Consider the following 26,975-nt stretch of genomic DNA (forward strand, 5'->3'; position numbering starts at 1 on the left):
TGGGATGTCTTCTAAAAAAATATATACACATGTCAAGGGATATTCAGGTATTCCTGACAGATATCAGGGTTCCAATGTAACTAGCGCTCATTTTGAAAAAAAGTGGTTTTGAAATAGCAAAGTGCTTCTTGTATTTATTTCCCTATAACTTGCAAAAAAAGCAAAGAACATATTAACATTGGGTATTTCTAAACTCAGGACAAAATTTAGAAACTATTTAGATGTTGTACCCGCTGCGGGAGTTTGGTCTCTCACTGTGAAGCGGGCGTAACCCATACACTACCTGATCGATACAACATCATACCTGATGTTTTAAAGCACGTTATTCCAAACAATTTAGGAATGTTAGGTGATTTATGCCCTTTATGGATTAAAACCAGACTCTGCATCAACTATGTAATTTTCCATGGGAGTTTTGCCATGGATCCCCCTCCAGCATGCCACAGTCCAGGTGTTAGTCAACTTGAAACAACTTTTCCATCACTATTGTGGCCAGAAAGAGTCCCTGTGGGTTTTAAAATTTGCCTGCCTTTTGAAGTCTATGGCGGTTCGCCTGTTTGCGAACATATGCGGAAGTTCATGTTCGCCGTTTGCAAACCGAAAATTTTATGTTTGTTACATCACTAATTATTATTTATATATTATATAATAAAAATTGATTTCATAACGAATTTGAGGCTGCAAGAAGCCACACCCAAAGCCACGCCCCAAGCCACACCCTCTCCACTCCCACTTAAAAAGTGTCCAGGAATTTTCTGGACAAAAGGTGGCAACCCTACGTGCAGGGTACGTCCTCTAAAAAAAGTCACTTAATGACCAAGGACGTACCCTGCATGTCCTCGGTCTGGAAAGTAGCTGGAAGCGATCCTGATCACTTCCAGCTGCTTTCCGGTTATTGCAGGATGCCTCGATATCGAGGCATCCTGCAATAACATTTTTTACCCCTCCGGTGCAGAGAGAGCCACTCTGTGGTCCTCTCTGCACCGGACATCGATGGCCGCATTCGTTGGTGGGTGGGAGCTGAAGTGGGAGGCGGGTGGGCGGCCTTCGATGGCTTCAAAGTCAGAGAGGGGGGCGGGATAGCCGGGGACGCACACGGGAGAGCTGTTTTGGGGGGGATCAGGAAGGTTGGGGGCTAAGGGGGGGGATCCTACAGCAGCATATGTAAATATGCTAACCAATAAATAAATACATTTTAAAAAAAACTTTTATTTTAGTACTGGCAGACTTTCTGCCAGTACTTACGATGGCGGGGACAATTGTGGGGTGGGGGAGGGAAGAGAGCTCTTTGGGAGGGATCAGGGAGTCTGATGTGTCAGGTGGGAAGCTGATCTCTACACTAAAGCTAAAATTAACCCTGCAAGCTCCCTACAAGCTACCTAATTAACCCCTTCACTGCTGGGCATAATTCACGTGTTGTGCGAAGTGGCATTTAGCGGCCTTCTAATTACCAAAAAGCAACACCAAAGCCATGTATGTCTGCTATTTCTGAACAAAGGGGATCCCAGAGAAGCATTTACAACCATTTGTGCCATAATTGCACAAGCTGTTTGTAAATAATTTCAGTGAGAAACCTAAAGTTTGTGAAAAAGTTGACAATTTTTTTTAATTTGATCGCATTTGGCGGTGAAATGGTGGCATGAAATATACCAAAATGGGCCTAGATCAATTCATGGGGTTGTCTACTACACTACACTAAAGCTAAAATTAACCCTACAAGCTCCCTACAAGCTACCTAATTAACCCCTGCATTGCTGAGCATAATACACGTGTGGTGCGCAGCAGCATTTAGCGGCCTTCTAATTACCAAAAAGCAACGCCAAAGCCATATATGTCTGCTATTTCTGAACAAAGGCGATCCCAGATAAACATTTACAACCATTTGTGCCATAATTGCACAAAATGTTTGTAAATGATTTCAGTGAGAAACCTAAAATTTGGAAAAATTTAACGTTTTTTTTAATTTGATCACATTTGGCGGTGAAATGGTGGCATGAAATATACCAAAATGGGCCTAGATCAATACTTTGGGTTGTCTACTACACTACACTAAAGCTAAAATTACCCCAAAAAGCTACCTACATGCTCCCTAATTAACCCCCTTACTGCTGGGCATAATACATGTGTGGTGCGCAGTGGCATTTAGCGGCCTTCTAATTACCAAAAAGCAACGTCAAAGCCATATAAGTCTGCTATTTCTGAACAAAGGGGATCCCAGAGAAAAATTTACAACCACTTATGCCATAATTGCACAAGCTGTTTGTAAATAATTTCAGTGAGAAACCTAAAGTTTGTGAAAAAATTTGTGAAAAAGTGCACAATGTTTTTTATTTGATCGCATTTGGTGGTGAAACGATGGCATAAAATATACCAAAATGGGCCTAGATCAATACTTTGGGATGTCTTCTAAAAAAAAAATATATACATGTCAATGGATATTCAGGGATTCCTGAAAGATATCAGTGTTCCAATGTAACTAGCGCTAATTTTTTTAAAAAGTGGTTTGGAAATAGCAAAGTGCTACTTAAATTTATGGCCCTATAACTTGCAAAAAAAGCAAAGAACATGTAAACATTCGGTATTTCTAAACTCTGGACAAAATTTAGAAACTATTTAGCATGGGTGTTTTTTGGTGTTTGTAGATGTGTAACAGATTTTGGGGGTCAAAGTTATAAAAAGTGTTTTTTTTTCACATTTAGAAAGTCCATTTAATGGCGAGAAAAACTGTATATAATATGTGAGGGTACAGTAAACGAGTAAGAGGAAAATTACAGCTAAACACAAACACCGCAGAAATTTAAAAATAGCCCTGGTCCCAAACGGACAGAAATTGGAAAAGTGCTGTGGTCATTAAGGGGTTAAAGAAATAGGAAAGTAAAAATTAAACTTGCATGATTCAGATAGAGCATGTAATTTTAAGACACTTTTAAATTCACTTCTACTTTCAAATGTGTTTTGTTCGCTTAGTATCCCTTGTTAACAAATGAATATGCACATATACACTAGTGGGAGGTGCTGCTAATTGGTGCCTGCACACATTTGTCTCTTGTGATTGGCTAAATAGATATTTTCAGCTTTCTGTCAGTAGTGCAATGCTTCCCTTCAGCAACGGATAACAAGAGAATGAAGAAAATTTGATAATAGAATTAAATTGGAAAGTTGTTTAAAATTGTATGTTCTATCTGAATTAAGAAACATTTTGGGGTTTACTATCCCTTAAATTATAGCTGGAATAATGCCAAGAAGAGGACAAGTGACAGAAGGTTCATATTGTACAGATGTGTTTAACAGTGGAGGAAGTGTAAACTTTTTGAAGGTAGAAACAGATGGTTGTGATCTCAGGGTGCAGTTGGTAGTAAACTGGGTACAAGCATGGCTTCAGAAAGATCTCTTATATCTATGTATGTATGTGTGTGTAGAGGCAAAATGTATCTTTGCCTGGGAAGCCAAAAAGCCTTGAACCGGCCCTGGCTTTTAAAATGAAATCCTTTATTTACTATTTTTTATTGTTTATTTACAGATTCACTGACAGTTACATTGTTCAGCTGCAGTGTGAGGGCGGCTGTGGTTTGTCTCCAGCTTTGCAAATAGCATTTGGTAACAGCCAGTCACAGACTTAACGGTAACATGAGCATACGGCTGCCTCAGATCTTCCTCATGCACTTGCTTGGTCCATCTTCATGGGGGCCTTAGCATTTTTTTTTTTTTGCACCAGGGCCCTCTGTTTATTATGTCTGCCATTGGTGTATGCATATTAGCTTGTGTAATTATAAGCATAGTGTTGTAGTCCTCTCACACCAGAAACGACACTGCTGCATGGTAAGCTTACAAATAAATTCAGTTAAAATTTTTATATATATATATATAGTTACAAATGTTGTCACCAAGCACGAGTTATAATCTTCTGCCCCGGTGCGGTGCATAAAAACACACATTTAGCAATAACTTGAGTCCGCACTCTGTGGTTTGGATTAAGTCCTCAGAGTGCGGTCTCAAGTTATTGCTAAATATATATATATATACACTATTGCAAAGGCATTAGTACTGTGTAGCAGCAATCACATCTAGTAAAGGTGGCCTGAAAAGCAGATTCCTTAGATCAGTGTTTTTTTAAACATGTTTAAAGAACAAAGCAAGTGAGCAGTCAGGTTTCCAGGATATTGTCACATCATACGTTTTTAGACAAGGCTTTAAAATGCAGAGCAATTCATTTGTTTTTCTGTATTAGTATAAAAACCACTTACACTAACTGACCCTTTATCCTTTGTCCTTTTTAAATAGTCACCTGGCAGGTTCAGCATTGCTATAAGAGAAAAGCCATGGCACAAAGACTTAACCTACTGAGATAAACAGTGAGACTATGGGGTATATTTATTAATGTGTGAGCGGACATGATATGATGTAGCGTATCATGTCCGCTGCATATTGATAAATGCCGACAGCATACGCTGACGCATTTATCATTGCACCAGAAGTTCTTGTGAACTGCTGGTGCAATGCCGCTAGCAGGGGATGTCAATCAACCCGATCATATTCGATCGGGTTGATTTCTGTCCGTGGCCTCAGAGCAGGCGGACAAGTTATGGAGCAGCGGTCTTTAGACCGCTGCTTTTTAACTTCTGTTTCTGGCGAGCTTAAAGGCTTGCCGGAAACAAGGGGCATTGAGTTCCATACGGAGCTTGATAAATCAGCCCCTGTGTGTGTATGTGTGTCTATGAATTAGTGTATGTAAGAGTGATAAATTGTGTGACTGAGTGTGTGTGACTGAATTTGTCTGTATGAGAATGTGTGTGTGTGAGAATGTGTCTGAGACTATGTAGGAGTGTGAGAGTGAGTGCGTGTGTGTGAGTGTATATGTATGTGAGAAAGAGAAATTCTGTGAGGGAGAATGCATGTGTCTAGAGTATGTGTGTGTTGTATGAGAGTGCATGTGGTATATGTTTGTGTGTGGTGTTTGTTGTATGACATATGTGTGTGTGTATGAGAATGTGCGGTGAGGGTGTTGAATTAGAGTATGTGTGGTGAGTATGTGTTATATGAGAATGTGTGCGGTGAGTGTGTTGTATGAAAGTGTGCAGTGAGTGTGTGTTGTATGAGTGTGTGCGTAGTGTGTATTGTATGAGAGTGTGTTGTATGAGAGTGTGTATGGTGAGGGTGTTGTATGAGAGTATGTGCGGTGAGTGTGTGTTGTATGAGAATGTGTGCGGTGAGTGTGTTGTATAAGAATATGCGTTGAGTGTGTGCGTAGTGTGTGTTGTATGAGTGTGTGCAGTGAGTGTATTGTATGAGAGTGTGCAGTGAGTGTGTGTTGTATGACAGTGTGTTGTATGAGAGTGTGTGCGTAGTGTGTGTTGTATGAGAGTGTGTGCGTAGTGTGTATTGCATGAGAATAAGTGCATTGAATGTGTTGTAGGAGTGTGTGTGTTGTATGAGAGTGTGTGCGTAGTGTGTATTGTATGAGAATAAGTGCAGTGAATGTGTTGTAGGAGTGTGTGTGTTGTATGAGAGTGTGTGCATAGTGTGTGTTGTATGAGAGTGCATGTGGTGTCTTGTATGAGAGTGTGGTGTCTGTGTGTGTTTTGTTACCTTACAATACTTTAAAATTTGACTACAAGCAGCTAGCTTGTATATCACTTCCGAAATGTTCAGACCAAGCATAAAAATAGGGTCACAAAGATATGTGGTATCATTGCACTGGGTCTTGGGGGAAGTTCTTCTTTTGTTCATCCCAGCTACTAGTGGGCATGAGTTAAACTATAACAGCCTCCTATATAAACCATATATATATATATAAGTTAAACAGTCTCTCAGTTAGCCATAGCCCCTGAAATGAAGAAAAAACTGGGGGGATATTAAGGGGGAAGAACATAGAGAAGGGTGGATGAGGAAAAGTAAAAAAGGAAAGATAAAAAAAGAGCCTTTCTGCTTGATTTCACCAATATAGAATCATGTGGCATAAATATAGTTGGAGTTGAATAATTGCAGATGAGATCCTTGAAAGATTCTATGGTACCGTTCAGATAAGCTTTGCAGGAGTATTAGAGAAATCTGTGGCACTGCACTTTAACTAATGCCTTATAGTGCGGAGGTTGTTAGGGATTTGTGGCCAATTTTTTCTTTTTTTTTTCTTAAACAAATTTATACTCCAAGTGAAACTTTTGAACTCTTATTTTTGCCATGGAAGATAGTTTGCTACTTCTTCTTTTCTTTGGTGATTCATATAGAGCATACAATTTTAAACATTTCAATTTACTACTATAACATTTTGCTTCATTCTTTTGGTATCCTTTATTGAATGAACAGCAATTCATTACTAGGATCTAGCTGAACATAATGGTAAGCCAATGGCTAGAGGTATATATGTGCAGCCACCAATCAGCAGCTAGTTCCCAGCTCTTAAAGGGACACTGAACCCAAATTATTTCTTTTGTGATTCAGATAGAGCATGCAATTTTAAGCAACTTTATAATTTTTATAATAATGGTAAACCAATAAAGTGTGACTTTCCTTGGGTGTGTTATTTTATACATTTGTGATTGGTCAGTTAATTGTATATTTGGAGCAAGGTGTAATAGGAACACTATAGCCTGATGAAACATCACTTATGCTGAGAAACGCGTTGCTGTGTTTCCTATGCATTTTTTATCGTTTTTAAGAAAAGCGAATTATTTTTATCTACACCTTGCTCTTGTTGAATGGATTTTGGACATCTGGGGTTCTCAAGTTTAGTATCGGTGGATGTGTGAACCGCACTTGGGCTCCTGCCATTTTCCTGCAACCCTTGGGAGAACGTGATCCTGCTTTATCCTGTGCTTATGAGTCAGCTGAGCGGCTCCGAAGTCTCAGTCTGCTGAATATTGCACTGGATGTGCACCTCGGTTTGTGAGTATATTTGATATATATACTTGCCTTTTCTTCTTGGTCTTTATGGTATCGCACTAGGCGCCTCTATTTTCCTCCTACTTTTTAGGATTTGGTTCTCAACTTTATCATTTACATCTATTATCAATTTTTCTTGTTCTCTTGCTTTCTTTATTTGAAAAAGACGCAATTTTTTGGTTCAGAACCATGGAAAGCACTTGTTTATTGGTGGGTGAATTTATCCACCAATCAGCAAGAACAATCCAGTTTGTTCACCAAAAATGGGCCGGCATCTAAACTTACATTCTTGCATTTCAAATAAATATACCAAGAGAATGAAGATAATTTGATAATAGGAGTCAATTAGAAAGTTGCTTAAAATTGCATGCTCTATCTGAATCATGAAAGAAACAATTTGGGTTCAGTGTCCCTTTAAGCCTACCTAGGAATGTTTTTCAATAAAGGATACCAAGAGAACAAACCAAATTAGATAATAGAAGTAAAATGGAAAGTTGTTTAAAATTGTATACACTGTCTGATTCATATAAGAGACAATTTAAATTTAAGCTACCTCTAACAGGTTCATATATGTGTTTCTCGGTCATAAGAACATTGTATATAATAAATCAAGCAAATCCTTAATGGGACAATCTAGTGCTCCTGCAAATGAATAACATTTGTGCAAGCTGTTGCCGTAAAGTGCTCCAGAAATGGACAGACTTAGCCTACTTCCCTGCTTTTCAACAAAGGAAACCAAGAAAACAAAGATTGATTAAATTCACATGCTCTATAATCAATCATGAAAGTTATGGGTTTCATATCCCTTTAAGTAATTAAAAAATGCTGCATGTGACTAAATTCAGGGACTTTAAGTGGGGTTTATGTGGGGTTTATGTTGTAACTTAAGATTTTAAGTTACAACATAAACCCCACTTAAAGAAAGTGAGGCAAAAGAAGGGATTGTAGCACTCGCCCTCTAACTAGTTTCTAACAATCTAAAATATAACTTTAAATGATTAAATATTAAACTGTACAGGATAACCTGTTACAACTAGTACCACCACACTCAAACAATCATTCATACGGTTCCACACCTCCCTGTTTCCTGGCCGATAACCGCATACATTGGCATCAGGTGACAGAGGTGTGAGAGCCGGTAAAATACACAAACGCGTTTTGGCGTGTAATACCCCTTTTTCAATGTTACTGTTATTTACAGAATGTGGACAAACCGAGCCGATATTGGGCAAGCCTTTAATACCCATTGGTTAAAATGACCACCTATTACAGAATGAAGCGTCATGCCTCTTGATCTTCCTTCTAATTGGTTGATTTGGCAATTAAACCCTCCCCTCTCCTTATGATAGGTTAATGTGTGTACCATTCCATAGTCTAATAGGGAATAGCACATAAATATTTATAATCTGAAAGGTTAAAAACGCATACAATTGAAGAGCTAATCTACTGACCATATGTATAGAATACGGAGCTTAGTGAGTAATGGCACAATATGAACATGTTAATACTTATTTAAGATCTTGCTTCTAGTGCGTAATTTTTTTTTGCTAAGATGGAACGTATGCAGGAATGGATCCTTGTTGATCTTCATGTATGGGACTCAGATATGTTGTTCACACATAGCGCAGAGTGTTCGCATGGTCTGGTGTGGTTGTGGCTGTCTGTGCTATTTGCAGAAACTTAGTGATATTTTTAAAAGCACTGAGTTCTTCAAAAACCAAGAAGTACACGGTTATGCTATATCACAGATTAAGGATTTTTCCGTCCAGTCCTCAATCACAAGAGTGTTCATGTGGTTGGAAATGAGAGAATTACTAGTGATTGTATTGCATTGTTTTTGTTACGATCAGCACAATATGTATGTGTTTAGTACTATCATCCTAAGCATGATATAGATCACAAGTACAGATTCTTTATATAACTTTGTGCACATAGCTACGATACACAGTATAGTAACTCCCTATTAGACTATGGAATGGTACACACCCGCACGCATTAACCTATCATAAGGAGAGGCGAGGTTTTAATTGCCAACTCAACCAATTAGAAGGAAGATTAAGAGGCATGACGCTTCATTCTGTAATAGGTGGTCATTTTAACCAATGGATATTAAAGGTTTGCCCAATATCGGCTCGGTTTGTCCACATTCTGTAAATAACAGTAACATTGAAAAAGGCGTATTACACGCCAAAACGCGTTTGTGTATTTTACCGGCTCTCACACCTCTGTCATCTGATGCCGATGTATGCAGTTATCGGCCAGGAAACAGGGAGGTGTGGAACCGTATGAATGATTGTTTGAGTGTGGTGGTACTAGTTGTAACAGGTTATCCTGTACAGTTTTATATTTAATCACTAAAAGTTATATTTTAGATTGTTAGAAACTAGTTAGAGGGCGAGTGCTACAATCCCTTCTTTTGCCTCACTTTCTTTAAGAGGGGTTTATGTTGTAATTTAGTTATTTGGGCAGCACCGGTCCTTCCTATCTATTTAGGGCTTATCCTTTAACCCTTTTTCACAGTGCCAGTAAATCTCTATTGTTTGAACAGAAAGAATCTTAAGAACATTGTGTATAAGAAATCAAGCAAATCCTTAATAGGACCATTCTTCTTTTTAAAAAAAAAGCTTCATTATTACCTGTGATATAATGCCATCATATGTGTCTGCTCCCAAATCAGATCCCAGACTAGATGCATGCCATCCGTCATTCCTATGTTCTCACCTGATAACCCATTCTCATTACTTCTGGTGCCCCTCTATATCCACATCACAGCCTGGACCACACACATGGACTTGTAACCTCAAAGTCAGGCAGATAAATATATGTCATTACAGGAGACCAATGCTCTATTCAGCATTCACTATGCATCCTCCAAATGGCTTCCATCAGATACTAGTTGGCAGCGGTCAGACAAGCAGCCAGTTCCCAGGTAATTCAATAGGATACTAATAAATATATATGATTGTAAATCCAAAAGCAGAAATACAGTACTAAGGGGGACAGTAAAATAATCTAGTTTAAATAGAGATCTTAAAATACTTTAGTCTTGTCGCATCAGTACAAAAGTTCAGTTAGCCTTAAATGCAATTAAGACCTTTATTTATGGCCAGATACAAGTTTGTGTGATTGTGGTTATCACCTATAAACTAAAGTGACCTACGTTAGCTATAGACCAGAAATACCTGTCTGTTTATCTAGAGATATAAGCATTTTTTTTACCCTTTTCTTTAAAATTACTCTATTGGCCCTTTCAGAGCTATAATAACTGTGCTCAAAGTCTCCCGTACAGGCTGCTATTGGTCAAGAAAAATTAAATAACTTCATTATTCAAGTGGAGGATGTGGTAGACAATTGATAATTCATTTTTGGAAACAAGAACAAAACATGTCCTTGTATGATATAAATAAAAAAGTTGATGGTACTCCTAGATTTTCTGTAATGGTCAGTGCCATTTAGGCTGACTCACAAACATGTTTATATTAGGCTTCATGTAGAAAAGAGATCAACTATGTTAAACCTCAACAACCAGTTTAAAAATTGCGAAATATTATTTTCAGATCTCTGTGATCACCTATTTTATTACCTCTTCTTTATTATTTCTTAATTTTATCAGTTTGGTGGCATTTTCTTATCTGTAGCTCTTCTTGCAGTAGAGGCACTGGAGACCATGGGGCCGATATATTACAGTGCAGACGGACATGATACGATGTAGTGTATCATGTCTGCCGCACATCGATAAACGCTGACAGCATATGCTGTCAGCATTTATCATTGCACAAGCAGTTCTTGTGAACTGCTTGTGTAATGCCGCCCCCTGCAGATTCGCGGCCAATCAGGGGGTGTCAATCAGCCCTATTGTATACGATCGGGCGGATTGATGTCCGCAGCCTCAGAGCAGGCAGACCAGTTATGGAGCAGCGGTCTTTAGACCTCTGCTTCATAACTACTTTTTCCAGCGAGCGAACTTGATCATTTGGAGCTTGATAATTCAGCCCCCATAAATTTGTTTTACATATTTCTCTTCTAATGGCAAAAGAAGAGTGATTATTAGAAAAAACAACACAATATTGAATGCAAATCAATGTTTGTTAAATGCTCAACGGAATATAACAATAATATTAACCAAAAAATTTTATGACTAAATTTGTCAGCATTATCAAAAGCTAATATATCTACACAAAATCTTCCTACTAAAACAATGTGACTTCCATGACACCTGACCTGACTTTTACAAACTAAGCCAGAAACATTTTATTATGTCTATTTTAGCTGTTATGCATGTGACATAAAATATGGTGGTTATATACAATAAAAAACTGCAAATAAGATTTGATAGAAAGCAGGAAGTGTCCCCTCTCCAACACTATGGGGCATATTTATCAATGTGCGAGCGGACATGATACGAAGTAGCGTATCATGTCCGCCGCTCATCGATAAATGCTGACAGCATACGCTGTCGGCATTTATCATTGCACCAGCAGTTCACCAGAACTTCTGGTGCAATGTCGCCCCCTGCAGATTTGTGGCCAATCGGCCGCTAGCAGGGGGTGTCAATCAACCAGATCGGATTTGATCGGGTTGATTTCTGTCTGCGGCCTCAGAGCAGGCCGACAAGTTATGTAGCAGCGGTCTTTAGACTGCTGCTTCATAACTTCTGTTATGCGCTTGATAAATATGAGCTTGATAAATATGCCCCTATAAAAATGCCCCTATATGTTTAAAAGTGCTATAGCAGGCAGAGGTTCTATTACATCTTAGTGACCTTAAAGGGACAATAAATACTAAGGGCCAGATTACAAGTGGAGCACTAAATAACGCTTTCAAAAAAGCAATATTTGCGCTCCACTGTGTAATACAAGCGCATGCTAATGTGCGCTGGTATTACAAGTCAACAGAAATGCGAACGCAAGGTCGCCTTCGCATTGCTGGGAAGCAAGCGCGCCTCCATAGGCTCCTATAGGAGCTGTGTTCTGATGCAGTCAGAGACGGCATCAGAACCTTACGAAGCGAAGGGAGAAAGTAGCGCATCGATGGGCAGCAGTTAGTAAATATATACAGTATGTATTTGCTGATATACATATATATTTATGTGTTAATATGTGTATATACACATATTAAAACATAAAAATATATATTTATCAGCATATACATATATATATATATATATTTACTGGGAACACACAGTTCCCATAGACCCCAATTTAAAGATACTTTTCAGTGCTGTTGGGTTTTTTTTTAACACCCCATTCCCACCAACTTCAACCCCCAAATACTGCCTAGTGCAGTTATTTTATCAAAAAATAAAGATGCTGCTATCTTTCTTTTTTTAATAAAATACAATAGATCTGATTTCTGATTAATTTTTAAGCGCTAATTGCTACTGAGAGCTCACAATAGTAATAACCAGCCACTTGTAATGGCTGATTAATTATACGCACCCACAAATGGGCAAATGTGCCCGTTCGCAGGCATGGGATAATTTAGCACTACATTTGTAATCTAGCCCTAAATACATTCTATTCTATAAGCATAGTATTGAGATTATCTCCCGACTCCTCTAGTCATAGGTGCTACCATGCTGAAATCTACCTTCCACTACATTCCAGTGCTGACTTGTTTGCACATGTGCAGTAACTCTCCTTCAGTGTAACCTAGGTTCCAAAATGGCTGCACCCATGCTTAGAGGCAGGTGCATGAAATGTGTTTAGTGTTTAGTTTTCATTAAAAGTCTAAGGGGTTGAAAGGAAGATTTGTATGTAATGAATATAATGTGATCTATACCATACAGGATGTCACCACTATAAATTATGTGTCTGCTGTTAATAATTGTATATATACACTCATTCCTTATTAGTATGTCCATAATTCCCTGAGACTAGGCATAAGATATACTGCACTGCTCAGAGGTCATAGTAGTATATGTTCATTTTATATTCTGTAGTAGGTAGTGGCCAATGCTGGCAGCAGTATGATTTGAAACTTAAATTTTATCATTTGTTAAAAAGCTTTTTAGTTCTCTGTTTCATTAATTACATTTTAACCCTTTCTATCTCTAAATCTTCTATGGTCCTTATTTAAATTCTCACTGATTTTTGCTCTTCCTAATACTCTACTTTGTATTTTTGCCATATAACTGTCTCTTTTTCTCCCCATTACCCACTGTTCCCCACATTTCTCATCTGTTCTCTTCCCCTCCCCATTATTGGAATTCTCTTGTCAGATAATCTACTGGATACTCCTCAGAGTCTAGACCAAGTGCTTCACACAGGCCCAAAAGCTTTCTTCTGGCCTCTCCATGAGCCACACCTTCACAGGCAACATTTCCATATGGTTCCTGATCAGGAAGACGCTTTTGTGTTCCCTCCAATCGATTGAATCTAATGTATCCAGCATGGTTCAGTTCAAGCAGCCTCTGTGGGTTTGCTGTGCTGCTTAAAGCCTCCTCATGGCGTTCCCCTGTACACATCACACCCACAAGAACTGTATTTGCCTGTGTGCCTTCTTCAGGTAGTGCTGGGTCAATCCCACAAAACAAAGCTAGTGCCACCATCACCAAATCAGTGCCATACACGCGACGTATCCAGTCACGAAGGTAGAAGCCTCCCATTCGTGGGTTAATTTCCAGTAGCCGTGGACCACATTCTGTCAGCTTCAGCTCCACATTAAACACTCCTGGGAACAATCCTAGTGCCTGGCAGCTTCGAGCTGCAGCTGTAACAAGCTGACAGCGTCTCTCTGCACCCAATCGAGAAGGAAGCGCAGCTGCAGTTTCAGTAAATCCTGGAAGGATTGTGGGCCCATTATCTGATACATAGGCAGCAAGGAGGCGGCCATTGGGACCTAGGACCAAATCTACATCATGCTCAGAGCCTGTGATATACTCTGAAAGAAACAGAGGGTAAGATTGCTGGGAGACCCCTATTGCTTTGTCAGGACTGGTACCAATGCTTAAATCCTTATCTAATGTTTCAGAAGTACTCATTTCTATACTCCAGTTTCCATTTACTTCTGACCCACATGTCACATCTATACCGAATTTACATACCTCTTCCTGCCCTACACTGCCAGACATTCCTGATTTACAATATCCATCTTCTACCATCTTACATTCTCCATTCTCTGCATCTGTCCCACTTATACCAATCACCTTTCTACATTCCTCCTTATCTTGCACTAGTCGCACACCAACTGCTCCAGCTCCTGACTCTGGCTTCAAGACAAGGGGATAGGAAAGAATTGACTCCGCTCTTTCAAGTCCTCCTGTTTCAGGATCTAAAGAACAACATGGTACTGCAAAAGCCCCTGCATATGGGAAGGGTGGTATTGGGGATGTCAGGGAGAGCAGACAGAGCTGTGTTTGAGTCTTTCGTTTAGCAAGTCGCACAGCACTTGGGGGTGGACCATGGAGCTGTAGCAGATGACTCAGATGAGCTGCCAGAATGGTACACTCATCCCAGAATGCCATGCAACCCGAGACAACCAAGCCCTTCTCTTTTACTATATGTAATAGATTTTTTGCATGCTCCTCATCATCATACGAATGATCTTCAAAGTCATAATGGATGAAAGAGGCTACAAGGGATGAGGCAAAGTGACCAGGATCTGACTCCACCAGATGGATCTAAAGGAAAGATAAATAGATCTGGTAATAGTAAATAAAAACAATGATTTCAGTTAAGCATCACAAAATGCAACATGCAAAGGGATCACAGAAATACTAGGGATATGACAAATAGGAAAGACTGGTAATATATTTAATGTTTTTCATAAAAATAAACTGAAATGTGATTCAGAGTGATTATTGTATAACTATAAGTTGTGTATGAGTGGCTAAGGACATGTTTTATCTTAAAACTAAATCTCTAGGGTTATTCAAAGGAAACAAATGACACTGAAACACAAAAATCAGGAATGTGTGCTTCTTTTTAAGCATAAACTCTGTGTGCCTCCTCCCTCAAAAAAAGTGAACTCTAAATAAATAAAATAAACATAAGTGAAGGATAGTGCACAAGGAGATACTTTTTTTCAACTTATAATAAAAATCATGGGATTACAGGGGACAGACTGGATATTATCTTCAGGAAAAATAAAGATATGAAGAGCTAGTTACTCCCAGTAGGGTGTGGAGTTAAGAACAGCTGGTTAAGCAAACAAATAGTAATATTTTGTTGTGGTTATAGTAACTGGTGACACATTGGTAAGGGATACACCTTTGGGAATTGTAATAATTCCAAGAAATATAAGATGAAAAAGTAATAGTACATATGTTGTGTACCAACTAAAGTGTTCATTCAATTTGATCTATGTGCGAAGAACAAAAGAAAATTCTCAAAACATACACCTAGATTTAGAGTGCTGCGTTAGCCTTAAAAAGCAGCGTTAAGGGGTCCTAACGCGGCTTTTTAACGCCCGCTGGTATTACGAGTCAGGCAGGAAAGGGTCTACCGCTCATTTTTCTTCCGCGACTTTTGGCTACCGCAAATCCCCTTACGTCAATTGCGTATCCTATCTTTTCTATGGGATTTGCCTAACGCCAGTATTACGAGTCTTGGAAGAAGTGAGCGGTACAGCCTCTACCGCCAAGACTCCTACCGCCTAAAAAAGTCAGTAGTTAAGAGTTTTATGGGCTAACGCCGGAACATAAAGCTCTTAACTACAGTGCTACAAAGTACACTAACACCCATAAACTACCTATAAACCCCTAAAACGAGGCCCCCCCCCACATTGCAAACACTAAAATAAAATTATTTAACCCCTAATCTGCCAACCGGACATCGTCGCCACCTACATTATACCTATGAACCCCTAATCTGCTGCCCCTAACATCGCCGACACCTATATTATATTTATTAACCCCTAATCTGCCCCCCCAACATCGCCGCCACCTACCTACACTTATTAACCCCTAATCTGCCGACCGGACATCGCTGTCACTATAATAAATGTACTAACCCCTAAACCGCCACACTCCCACCTTGCAAACACTATAATAAATTTTATTAACCCCTAATCTGCCCTCCCTAACATCGCCGCCACCTACCTACAATTATTATCCCCTAATCTCCTGCCCCCAACGTCGCCGCTACTATAATAAAGTTATTAACCCCTAAACCTAAGTATCTAAGTACTATCATTAACTAAATTATTCCTATTTAAAACTAAATACTTACCTATAAAATAAACCCTAATATAGCTACAATATAACTAATAGTTACATTGTAGCTATTTTAGGATTTATATTTATTTTACAGGCAACGTTGTATTTATTTTAACTAGGTACAATAGCTATTAAATAGTTATTTAATAGCTACCTAGTTAAAATAATTACAAAATTACCTGTAAAATAAATCCTAACCTAAGTTACAAATACACCTAACACTACACTATCAATAAATTAATTAAATAAATTAACTACAATTATCTAAACTAAAATACAATTAAATAAACTAAACTATAATACAAAAACAAAAACACAAAATTACAAAAAATAAAAAAAATTACAAGAATTTTAATCTATTACACCTAATCTAAGCCCCCTAATAAAATAAAAAAGCCCACCAAAATAATAAAATTCCCTACCCTAAAATAAATTACAAAGTTATCAGCTCTTTTACCAGCCCTTAAAAGGGCTTTTTGCAGGGCATTGCCCCAAAGTAATCAGCTCTTTTACCTGTAAAAAAAATACAATCCCCCCCAGCATTACAACCCACCACCCACACACCCCTACTCTAAAACCCACCCAATCCCCCCTTAAAAAAACCTAACACTACCCCATTGAAGATCACCCTACCTTGAGCCGTGTTCAGCCAGCCGGCCACCGATGGGACAGAAGAGGACATCCGGACCGGCAGAAGTCTTCATCCTATCTGGGCAGAAGGGGACATCCGGACCGGCAGAAGTTTTCATCCTATCCGGGCAGAAGAGGACATCTGGACCGGCAGACATCTTCATCCAGGCGGCATCTTCTATCTTCATCCTTCCGGAGCGGAGCCATCTTCTATCCAGCCGACGCGGAGCCATCCTCTTCTTCCGACGGACTAACGACAAATGAAGGTTCCTTTAAATTACTTTATCCAAGATGGCGTCCCTCGAATTCTGATTGGCTGATAGGATCAGCCAATTGGAATTAAGGTAGGAAAAATCTGATTGGTTGATTTAATCAGCCAATCAGATTGAAGTTCAATCTGATTGGCTGATTGGATCAGCCAATAGAATTGACCTCACATTCTATTGGCTGATCCAATCAGCCAATCGGATTGAACTTCAATCCGATTGGCTGATTAAATCAACCAATCAGATTTTTCCTACCTTAATTCCGATTGGCTGATAGAATCCTATCAGCCAATCGGAATTCGAGGGATGCCATCTTGGATGACGTCATTTAAAGTAACCTTCAATCGTCGTTAGTCCGTCGGAAGAAGAGGATGGCTCCGCGTTGGCTGGATAGAAGATGGCTCCGCTCCGGAAGGATGAAGATAGAAGATGCCGCCTGGATGAAGATGTCTGCCGGTCCGGATGTCCTCTTCTGCCCGTATAGGATGAAGACTTCTGCCGGTCCGGATGTCCTCTTCTGCCCGGATAGGATGAAGACTTCTGCCGGTCCGGATGTCCTCTTCTGTCCCATCGGTGGCCGGCTGGCTGAACACGGCTCAAGGTAGGGTGATCTTCAATGGGTAGTGTTAGGTTTTTTTAAATAGAGATAGAATAAATAGAATAAGCGCCACAGGTGATTACCCTTAAGCTTTATACGTGAGGCCTCCTAGCTGGCCTCAAATGAACTGTCAAATAGTAAAGAATGTGTATAAAGCGCCAAAAAAGGCTGGGTAATGTCTGTCCCAACGTACTGATCCAACTCCAGTATAGTTTAAAAGCCCTTAATACATTACATAAATTTAGAATGAAGTGTAAAAACGCATCATAAGGGATTAAATGTTAAAATCTTAATTTATTACAAATAATAATGACATAAAAACAGATAATAAAAAAAAAAAAGATAATAAAAAATATATAATGAATATATAATGGTAGTGTATAAAATCCGGATCTAGTTAGTCTCCATAAAATGTTCAATAAATGTCCAAAAACTGTCCTATGGGTAAAATCCAAAAAATACTTGTTAAAAGTCACAAAGTCACAAAGGGTTTGTCCTCCAAGTGTTGAAAATGATGATAAAATCGGAAAGTGTGAGAAATGTGTAAAAAATTGTGAAAATTTTTTTTTGAAAAATAAAATTGATAAAAGAAATTGATGAAAAAAATATATGAAAAAAATATGTGACTATATATATATATATATATATATATATATATATATATATATATATATAAAAACAAAAATTAAAAATGCACGTGTTGAAAAAATATGTGATGAAAAAATATATGTGTTAGCCAAAAAGTGAGATCAAAAAACAACAACAGAATCCTCCAAAGGTGGTCCTAGTAGTGGTTGTGTCTGTAAATCCTATTTGATTGTAGATAGTACAAATAAAATGACAATAATTAGAATTCTGCTTACCCAGTATCGACGCGTTTCGGCCCCTATGAGGCCTTTTTCAAGACATACAATTGTGTGACACAATTGGCCTTATATAGGGTAAGCAATCAAACCAAGTAAATTTTGGGATTCACAAACATATTCCTCCATATCACGCCAAACCGAAGTGACGTTTTTGGACTTCCGGTTTGGCGTGATATGGAGGAATATGTTTGTGAATCCCAACTATTTTAAATTAACAGGCTGTTTGTAATAGGCATTATCTGAATATGGGTGATATTATTAATACAGGTAACACTGAGCACCAAGAGTTCTAATAGAAATTACCTACGGCATACTTCCGGTTCTGACGAAACCGGAAGTGATGTCATTAGCATTATTGCACAATTTTGGTAAATTTCGTAATCAATATAATTTACAATTATAATAGTAATTTAAAAACACTAAATATAACTGCATAAATACAGTGAAATAGTTTACACAGTCTCATTTTCTAAATATATAACTCTTTCCAGAGAGTGAGTCTTGCAGTTAGATTTTTACCCATTATACAGCACAAACAGGAAGTGGGTGGCCCAAAAAGTAACGGTTTTGGCGCCAAAATTTACTTGGTTTGATTGCTTACCCTATATAAGGCCAATTGTGTCACACAATTGTATGTCTTGAAAAAGGCCTCATAGGGGCCGAAATGCGTCGATACTGGGTAAGCAGAATTCTAATTATTCTCATTTTATTTGTACTATCTACACTATGTTGTTTTATTTTTTATAGGATACTACATCAAATAGAATTTACAGACACAACCACTACTAGGATCACCTTTGGAGGATTCTGTTGTTGCTTTTTGATCTCACTTTTTGGCTAACACATATATTTTTTCATCACATATTTTTTCAACACGTGCATTTTTAATTTTTTTATATATATATATATATATATATATATATATATATATATATATATATATAGTCACGTATTTTTTTCATATATTTTTTTCATCAATTTTATTTTTCAAAAAAAAATTTTCACAATTTTTTACACATTTATCACACTTTCTGATTTTATCATCATTTTCAACACTTGGAGGACAAACCCTTTGTGACTTTGTGACTTTTAACAAGTATTTTTTGGATTTTACCCATAGGACAGTTTTTGGACATTTATTGAACATTTTATGGAGACTAACTAGATCCGAATTTTATACACTACCATTATATATTCATTATATATTTTTTATTATCTTTTTTTTATTATCTGTTTTTATGTCATTATTATTTGTAATAAATTAAGATTTTAACATTTAATCCCTTATGATGGGTTTTTACACTTCATTCTAAATTTATGTAATGTATTAAGGGCTTTTAAACTATACTGGAGTTGGATCAGTACGTTGGGACAGACATTACCCAGCCTTTTTTGGCGCTTTATACACATTCTTTACTATTTGAGTGTTAGTTTTTTTTTAAGGGGGGATCGGGTGGGTTTTAGAGTAGGGGTGTGTGGGTGGTGGGTTGTAATGTTGGGGTGGGATTGTATATTTTTTACAGGTAAAAGAGCTGATTACTTTGGGGCAATGCCCCACAAAAAGCCCTTTTAAGGGCTGGTAAAAGAGCTGATTACTTTGTAATTTAGTTTAGGGTAGGGCATTTTATTATTTTGGGGAGCCTTTTTTATTTTATTAGGGGGCTTAGATTAGGTGTAAATAGATTACATTTCTTGTAATATTTTTTTATTTTTTTGTAATTTAGTGTTTGTTTTTCTTTGTATTATAGTTTAGTTTATTTAATTGTATTTTAGTTTAGATAACTGAAGTTAATTTATTTAATTAATTTATTGATAGTGTAGTGTTAGGTGTATTTGTAACTTAGGTTAGGATTTATTTTACAGGTAATTTTGTAATTATTTTAACTAGGTAGCTATTAAATAGTTAATAACTATTTAATAGCTATTGTACCTAGTTAAAATAAATACAAAGTTGCCTGTAAAATAAATTTAAATCCTAAAATAGCTACAATGTAATTATTAGTTATATTGTAGCTATATTAGGGTTTATTTTATAGGTAAGTATTTATCTTTAAATAGGATTAATTTATTTAATTATAGTAATTTTATTTCGTTTTATTTAAATTATATTTAAGTTAGGGGGGTGTTAGGGTTAGGGTTAGACTTAGGTTTAGGGGTTAATAACTTTATTATAGTAGTGGAGACGTTGGGGGCGGGAGATTAGGGGTTAATAATTGTAGGTAGGTGGCGGAGATGTTAGGGAGGGAAGATTAGGGGTTAATAAAATTTATTATAGTGTTTGCGAGGCAGGAGTGTGGCAGTTAAGGGGTTAATACATGTATTATAGTGACGACGAAGTCCGGTCAGCAGATTAGGGGTTAATAAGTGTAGGTAGGTGGCAGCAACGTTGTGGGGGACAGATTAGGGGTTAATAAATATAATATAGGTGTCGGCAATGTTAGGGACAGCAGATTAGGGGTTCATAAGTATAATGTAGGTGTCGGCGGTGTCCGGAGCGGCAGATTAGGGTTTAATAATATAATGCAGGTGTCAGCGATAGTGGGGGCGGCAGATTAGGGGTTAATAAGTGTAAGGTTAGGGGTGTTCAGACTCGGAGTTCATGTTAGGGTGTTAGGTGTAGACTTAGAAAGTGTTTCCCCATAGGAAACAATGGGGCAGCGCTAGGAGCTGAACGCTGCTTTTTTGCAGGTGTTATGTTTTTTTTCAGCCACCTCAGCCCCATTGTTTCCTATGGGGAAATCGTGCACAAGCACATTTTACCAGCTTACCGCTACCATAAGCAACGCTGGTATTGAGGGTTGAAGTGGAGCTAAATTTGGCTCAACGCTCACTTTTCTGAGGCTAACGCAGCCATTCAGAAAACTCGTAATACCAGCGTTGTTTTAAGGGTGCGCTGGAAAAAAAAGGCTTGTTAGCAACGCAGGTCTTTACCGACAAAACTCTAAATCTAGCCAATAGTGTTTCTGAACACTTAAGAGTAACCAATAAAAGCTACCCCATAGGTCTAGAAATAAAAGTTATCAAATAGGTAAAATCTGAGTTTTAGACCATAAAAGGTTACTCAGATTATGTAAGAGAGGGGACAATTTGATTTGTGAACTGGGGGCTCTGCAACTACAAGTGTTAAATATAGATCTGGATATGCAAGCTTTCTTAGACATCCTTGTATTTGTTGGCAAATTTAGATGTTGTGATTCATTTTAAGAGTAGATTGTTTATTGGTTATATTCGTTCATATTAATAGTGTGGTTATATTGGCTGTTATCATTCTCTATGAGATCTATTTGATCAATTTTTTTTTTTTTCAACATTTTTTAGGTGATATGATAGAGTTAAAATGATATGATACATTACATATGTATACAATTTATTTAATGTTTTATGTGTCACATCATGTAAGGTAAATATCACTTTAAATGAGTTCCATTGGAGGTGGGAAACCATCCTTTAATAACATGGTTGTTTGCATGCTTTTGAGAACGTTCTCAGGGAGAGAACAAACTGTGCACAGCTATTCTGACCTAGTTGCATGGAAAGTCCTTCACCATATTCGAAACTATTGCAGGAAAGATACTTAGAAACAGACAATAACCACTAAATGAACATGATCCTCAGGAGGGGGGATATATGCTGTCCTGTTTATAACTTTGAACATAGTTTTATTATAAATTCCCTTTAACTTGAGTATGGATTGTAATGTTTTATGTTTTCTATTCTATATACATTTTGTGTTTTTAGTAGTTTGTTAAGAATTATAAAAAAATCTTCTGTTATGTGTATATTTTGCTAGGTTAGTGTTAATAGTATTAAGCATATTTGATTTTGGCAAAATTGTCATGGCAGTGCCCAGTTCCATGGTATACTTTAAAATAATGTGCCTAATAAAAGTAATATAATGACTCACCTTTATCCCATACTCCCGAGCTGCCTCCCAAATGAATTTCTTGCTAATTCCTCCAGCTCCAATAACTAGTATTTCCTTTCCTTCCATTACATAGTTCAAGGAACGCCTGAGCATTGTCTCCACCAAGGGTCTTGATGCAGAATTTATTGAAACAGCGATCCCCGCTGCCAGGCTTCCCATCATGCATTCTTGGATCCCACAGCTCTCAAGGCAAATGCCAGAGTTCAAACCAAGAATTACTGGAGTCACCATGCAATCCACAAGAGTCAGCAGAAAATCAATTCCTGTAGATCATGTACAGAGAAGGCAATTAGTAGTTCTCCAGTTTCCTATCATTATTTAGAAATTACTCAGAGATTACAATTTATATTCCTATGTAGTGAAGAGCATTTTAATCAGCTGGTACTGTTAAACTTCCCTTTAAAGGTGTCTCAAAATGCTAAACAAATGGTTGCCTCCAGCTCTAGCAAAAAAGAATGATTTCTTGTATACAGCCACATCACATCCAGTTTAGAGCTAGATTACGAGAGGCATGCTAACAGTTGCGCTCGAGCAATATCATATTTTTCTCATTATTTGCTTGTTACGGAAATACTGCACGTATTAAGAGTTGAAAGTAAACACCTTCGCTCAAGCACAGTCTAATTTAACGTACGTCTGGTTTACGCAACCTCAGAGCTCACGTTAAAGGTAGGGGAAGAAAAAAGTTGCGAAAAACACAACATAAATACATGTAAAAGTACAGTAAACACTGTCTGATGAAAATTAGTAATATGATTTAAAAAATTATAAGGGCTCAAAATAGATGGTATAAGGTGTTAAAAAAAGGGCTTTCAAAGGGCTTTACTATATATATATATATATATATATATATATATATATATATACAGTATATATATATATATACATACACATGTCTAAATATGTGAATAGATATACAGGTATAGGAATATACTCCTAGGTCTGACAATAGCCAAGGCGATGGAGTTGGTATTTTACTTTCCTCTCGTTGCACCTTTCAACAAATACATCCCTTCTCTTCCTTCACATTTTCATCATTCGAAACACACATGATTCGCTTATTATATGCAGTCATATACCGCCCCCTGGCTCCGCAACTCTATTTCTAGATCACTTTGCCGCCTGGCTACCTTACTTCCTTTCCTCGGATACCCCTGCTTTCATTCTCAGTGACTTCAACATCCCTGTTGATAATCCCTCTGCCTCCTCTGCAAAACAACTTCTGCAACTCACTTCCTCTTTCGGCCTGTCACAATGGATTGACTCTCCCACTCACAAAGATGGTCACTCCCTTGATCTGATTTTCAGTTATCGATGCACTATCTCAAACTTCACAAACTCACCTTTTCCTCTTTCTGACCACCATCTCCTCACTTGTACCATCACCTCCCTCCCTACAACTCTCCCTCCTTCTACCCCTCACACTAAACTTCACAGAAGAATCAAGTCATTAGATCAGCAACAGCTCGCTAGCTCTCTCGAACCTCTTCTCTCTTCCATCCCCTCCTTTCCCTGTCCTGATGAATCGATCTGCCACTATAACTCCACCCTTGATAACCTGGCCTCACCTACCATAGCTCGGAAAACATACACTCATCCTCAGCCCTGGCATACTCCTCTGACACGGTACCTACACAGAAGTTCCCGTACTGCTGAGCGACACTGGAGGAAATCTCGGAGTTCTCCAGACTTTCTTCACTCTAAGTTCATCTTGAACTCTTACTATTCTGCCCTTAATCTATATAAGTAACATTACTTCTCTACTCTTATCTCTACTCTTTCTTCAAACCCAAAACGTCTGTTCTCCACATTCAATACTCTTCTCCGCCCACCCCCACCTCCCACCACAACTCTTCTCTCAGCCCAAGACTTTGCCAGCTACTTCAAGAATAAAATCAACTCCATCAGAAATGAAATCAGCTCTCAACATACTACCGGTGTCCCACCCCCTCAAAAGCTCACAATCATCCAAAACCCACATAGCCATAAATTTAGCTCTTTTGCCTTTGTTACAGAGGATGAGGTTTCTGCCCTTATACTATCTTTTCACCTCACTACCTGTCCCCTTGACCCCATACCCTCACAACTACTCCCCTACCTCTCTTCTACCCTTACCCCCATACTCATACACATCTTCAACCTCTCCCTCAGCACTGGTATAGTTGCGTTAGTATGCATTAGTCACACCTATCTTAAAAAAAAACTTCTCTCAATCCAACATCCCCATCCAACTACCGCCCTATTTCCCTACTACCTCTTGCCTCAAAGCTTCTTTAGTGTAGCCTTCTCTGGGGTATCCTCTGCCCCGTTATCTCTTTCTGTTGGGGTACTGCCAGGCTCTGTCCTCGGTCCCCTTCTCTTCTCAATCTACATGTCCTCACTAGGTTCCTTAATAAAGTCCCACAGGTTTCATTATCATTTGTATGCCAACGATACCAAAATCTACCTCTCTGCACCAGAACTATCTCCTTCCTTGCTAACCCGTGTCACTAACTGTCTCTCTCATATCTCATCTTGGATGTCCTCTCACTACCTCAAGGTAAATCTCTCCAAAACTGAGCTCCTTATTTTCCCCCCTTCTTCCAAAATCTCCAGCCCCCATGTCTCTATAACTGTTGACAACTCCATTATTACCCCAACCTCACATGCCCGATGTCTTGGGGTCACACTTGACTCAGATCTTTCTTTCACTCCTCACATTCAGTCCTTGGCTAAAGCCTACAACTTCTACCTTAAAAACATTGCTAAAGTTAGACATTTCCTTACACAAGACACAACAAAGATTTTAATTCACTCTCTCATCCTTTCCTGCCTCGACTACTGCAACTCTATCCTCTCTGGTCTCCCTAGCTGCCTCCTAGCTCCTTTACAATCGATAATGAATGCCTCTGTCAGGCTCATCTTCCTTCCATGTCGCTCTTCATCTGCCGCACCTCTCTGCCAATCCCTTCATTGGCTTCCTCGTGCCTCCAGGATTAAACACAAAATTCTCACTCTGACACACAAAGCCCTCAATTGCACTGCTCCCCTCCACATCTCAGACCTTGTCTCCAGATGCTCTCCCTCCCGTCCCCTTCGCTCCGCTCATGATCTCCTGCTCTCCTCCTATCTTGTTACCTCCTCACATTCCCATCAACAAGATTTCTCAAGACTGGCTCCCATCTTATGGAACTCTCTGCCTCGCTCCACAAGAATCTCCCCTAGTTTTAAAAGCTTCAAGTGCTCCCTGAAGACTCTACTATTCAGGGACGCTTACAACCTACACTAACCTTCCTATCTCCACTGCTATCCCCTAAAACCCCACAGCATGTAAGCCTATGAGCCCAGCTGTTTGTAGTTCACCTTCATAAGAGCCGACTACAACAGTGCAACTCTCGGCAGGACCCTCTCTCCCTAATTGATCCCTGAAATCGTTTTTTATATACCACCCATGTTCATAGCGCTGCGGAACCTGTTGGAGCTCTACAAATACCTGATAATAATAATAATATACAGATATATATATAAACGTATTCCAGTAAAGTCTATGGGGGAATACGTTAACGCGATCGCAACTTTGCGAAACCTTACAAACTCAAAATGTTTTACTCTCAACTCGTAATACGAGCGCAATATGACACGCACAAAAAGCGTCCATCTAGCAAAGATAACGCGCGAGCTGGAGGGCAAAAATAGCACTCCACTCATAAGCTAGCCCTTAGTAGCATGATTGCACATAATCTGGAGATGACGGGGTCATATTTATGGGGGAACACTTTTTTGTGGCTAGATGAAAGTGTTAAAGGCAACCATGTCTTCATGTTTTTTTTTAACATGTTAGTACTTTTATTTTAATTTACCTACTTAACAGTAGTTTAACAAACCCCTTTCTCATTGTGATCTCCCTTTCAAGAGACACTAAATAAATTATACATAAAATAATGTATTTAAAGCAAAGATTAGACTGAGACAACAAGGACTGAAACATTAGACCACAGGAAAAGGGGACAGAATAAATAATTAAAGCCTACTACAAAGTTTTTTGACTACACAAAAATGTTTTCACATAATGATTTCAAAATGTTTACTATAGATATATATATATTAAAAGGACATGATACCCAAATGTTGAAGAACATGAAAATGATATAGCATAGCTGTCAAACGCTGACTAGAAAATATCACCTGAACATCTCTATGTAAAAAAGGAAGATATTTACCTAAAAATTTCCTACGCATTGACACCCCATTGTAAAGGGACTTTAAGCAGCCAATCAGGATGCTAGTCCCAGGACTTGCAAGGGAGCATGCATCTTTCTTGTGCAGGCATAGTTATGTTATTTCCCTATTCAGTTTAAGGAAATTTACTATGAAATCTCATGAGATCACAGCAAAGCAAAGCATGGCCTCCGCTGATGCTGAATGGTTATTGTTTTTTTGTTCAACTTGCAGCTGGACAGCAGCTGAAGTATAACTGTTCACAGAACACTTACTCTAGTGAGCTGATGAAAATTTAAAGTAAAATATCTTTCTTTTTTTACATAGAGATGTTCAGGTGATATTTTCTTGTCAGCTTTTTACAGTTATATTGCATTATTTTCAAGTGATTTAGCATATGAGTAAAAGATTACATTTCCACTAGAAATGTTCCCACTAATAAATTTCAATTTAAAGT

At 38.3% G+C, this 26,975-nt stretch overlaps 1 protein-coding gene across 3 annotated transcripts in view; it reads right to left on the reverse strand.

Annotated features, from left to right (window-relative positions):
• Nucleotides 1-9,961: 9,961 nt before the first annotated feature.
• CARNS1 (carnosine synthase 1) overlaps nt 9,962-26,975 on the reverse strand; it is a 33,507-nt gene continuing 16,493 nt past the window's right edge. For all 3 annotated transcript variants that reach the window (XM_053692354.1, XM_053692352.1, XM_053692353.1), the window contains 2 exons: nt 22,301-22,584; nt 9,962-14,500 (listed from right to left, as the gene is read on the reverse strand). In XM_053692354.1, the coding sequence (XP_053548329.1) occupies nt 13,079-14,500; nt 22,301-22,584 (1,706 nt within the window). In that variant the 3' untranslated portion in view covers nt 9,962-13,078. The remainder of the gene's footprint in view (nt 14,501-22,300; nt 22,585-26,975) is intronic.

Source organism: Bombina bombina, chromosome 9 (genome assembly GCF_027579735.1).
Source record: "Bombina bombina isolate aBomBom1 chromosome 9, aBomBom1.pri, whole genome shotgun sequence".
Lineage (NCBI taxonomy): Eukaryota > Metazoa > Chordata > Amphibia > Anura > Bombinatoridae > Bombina > Bombina bombina.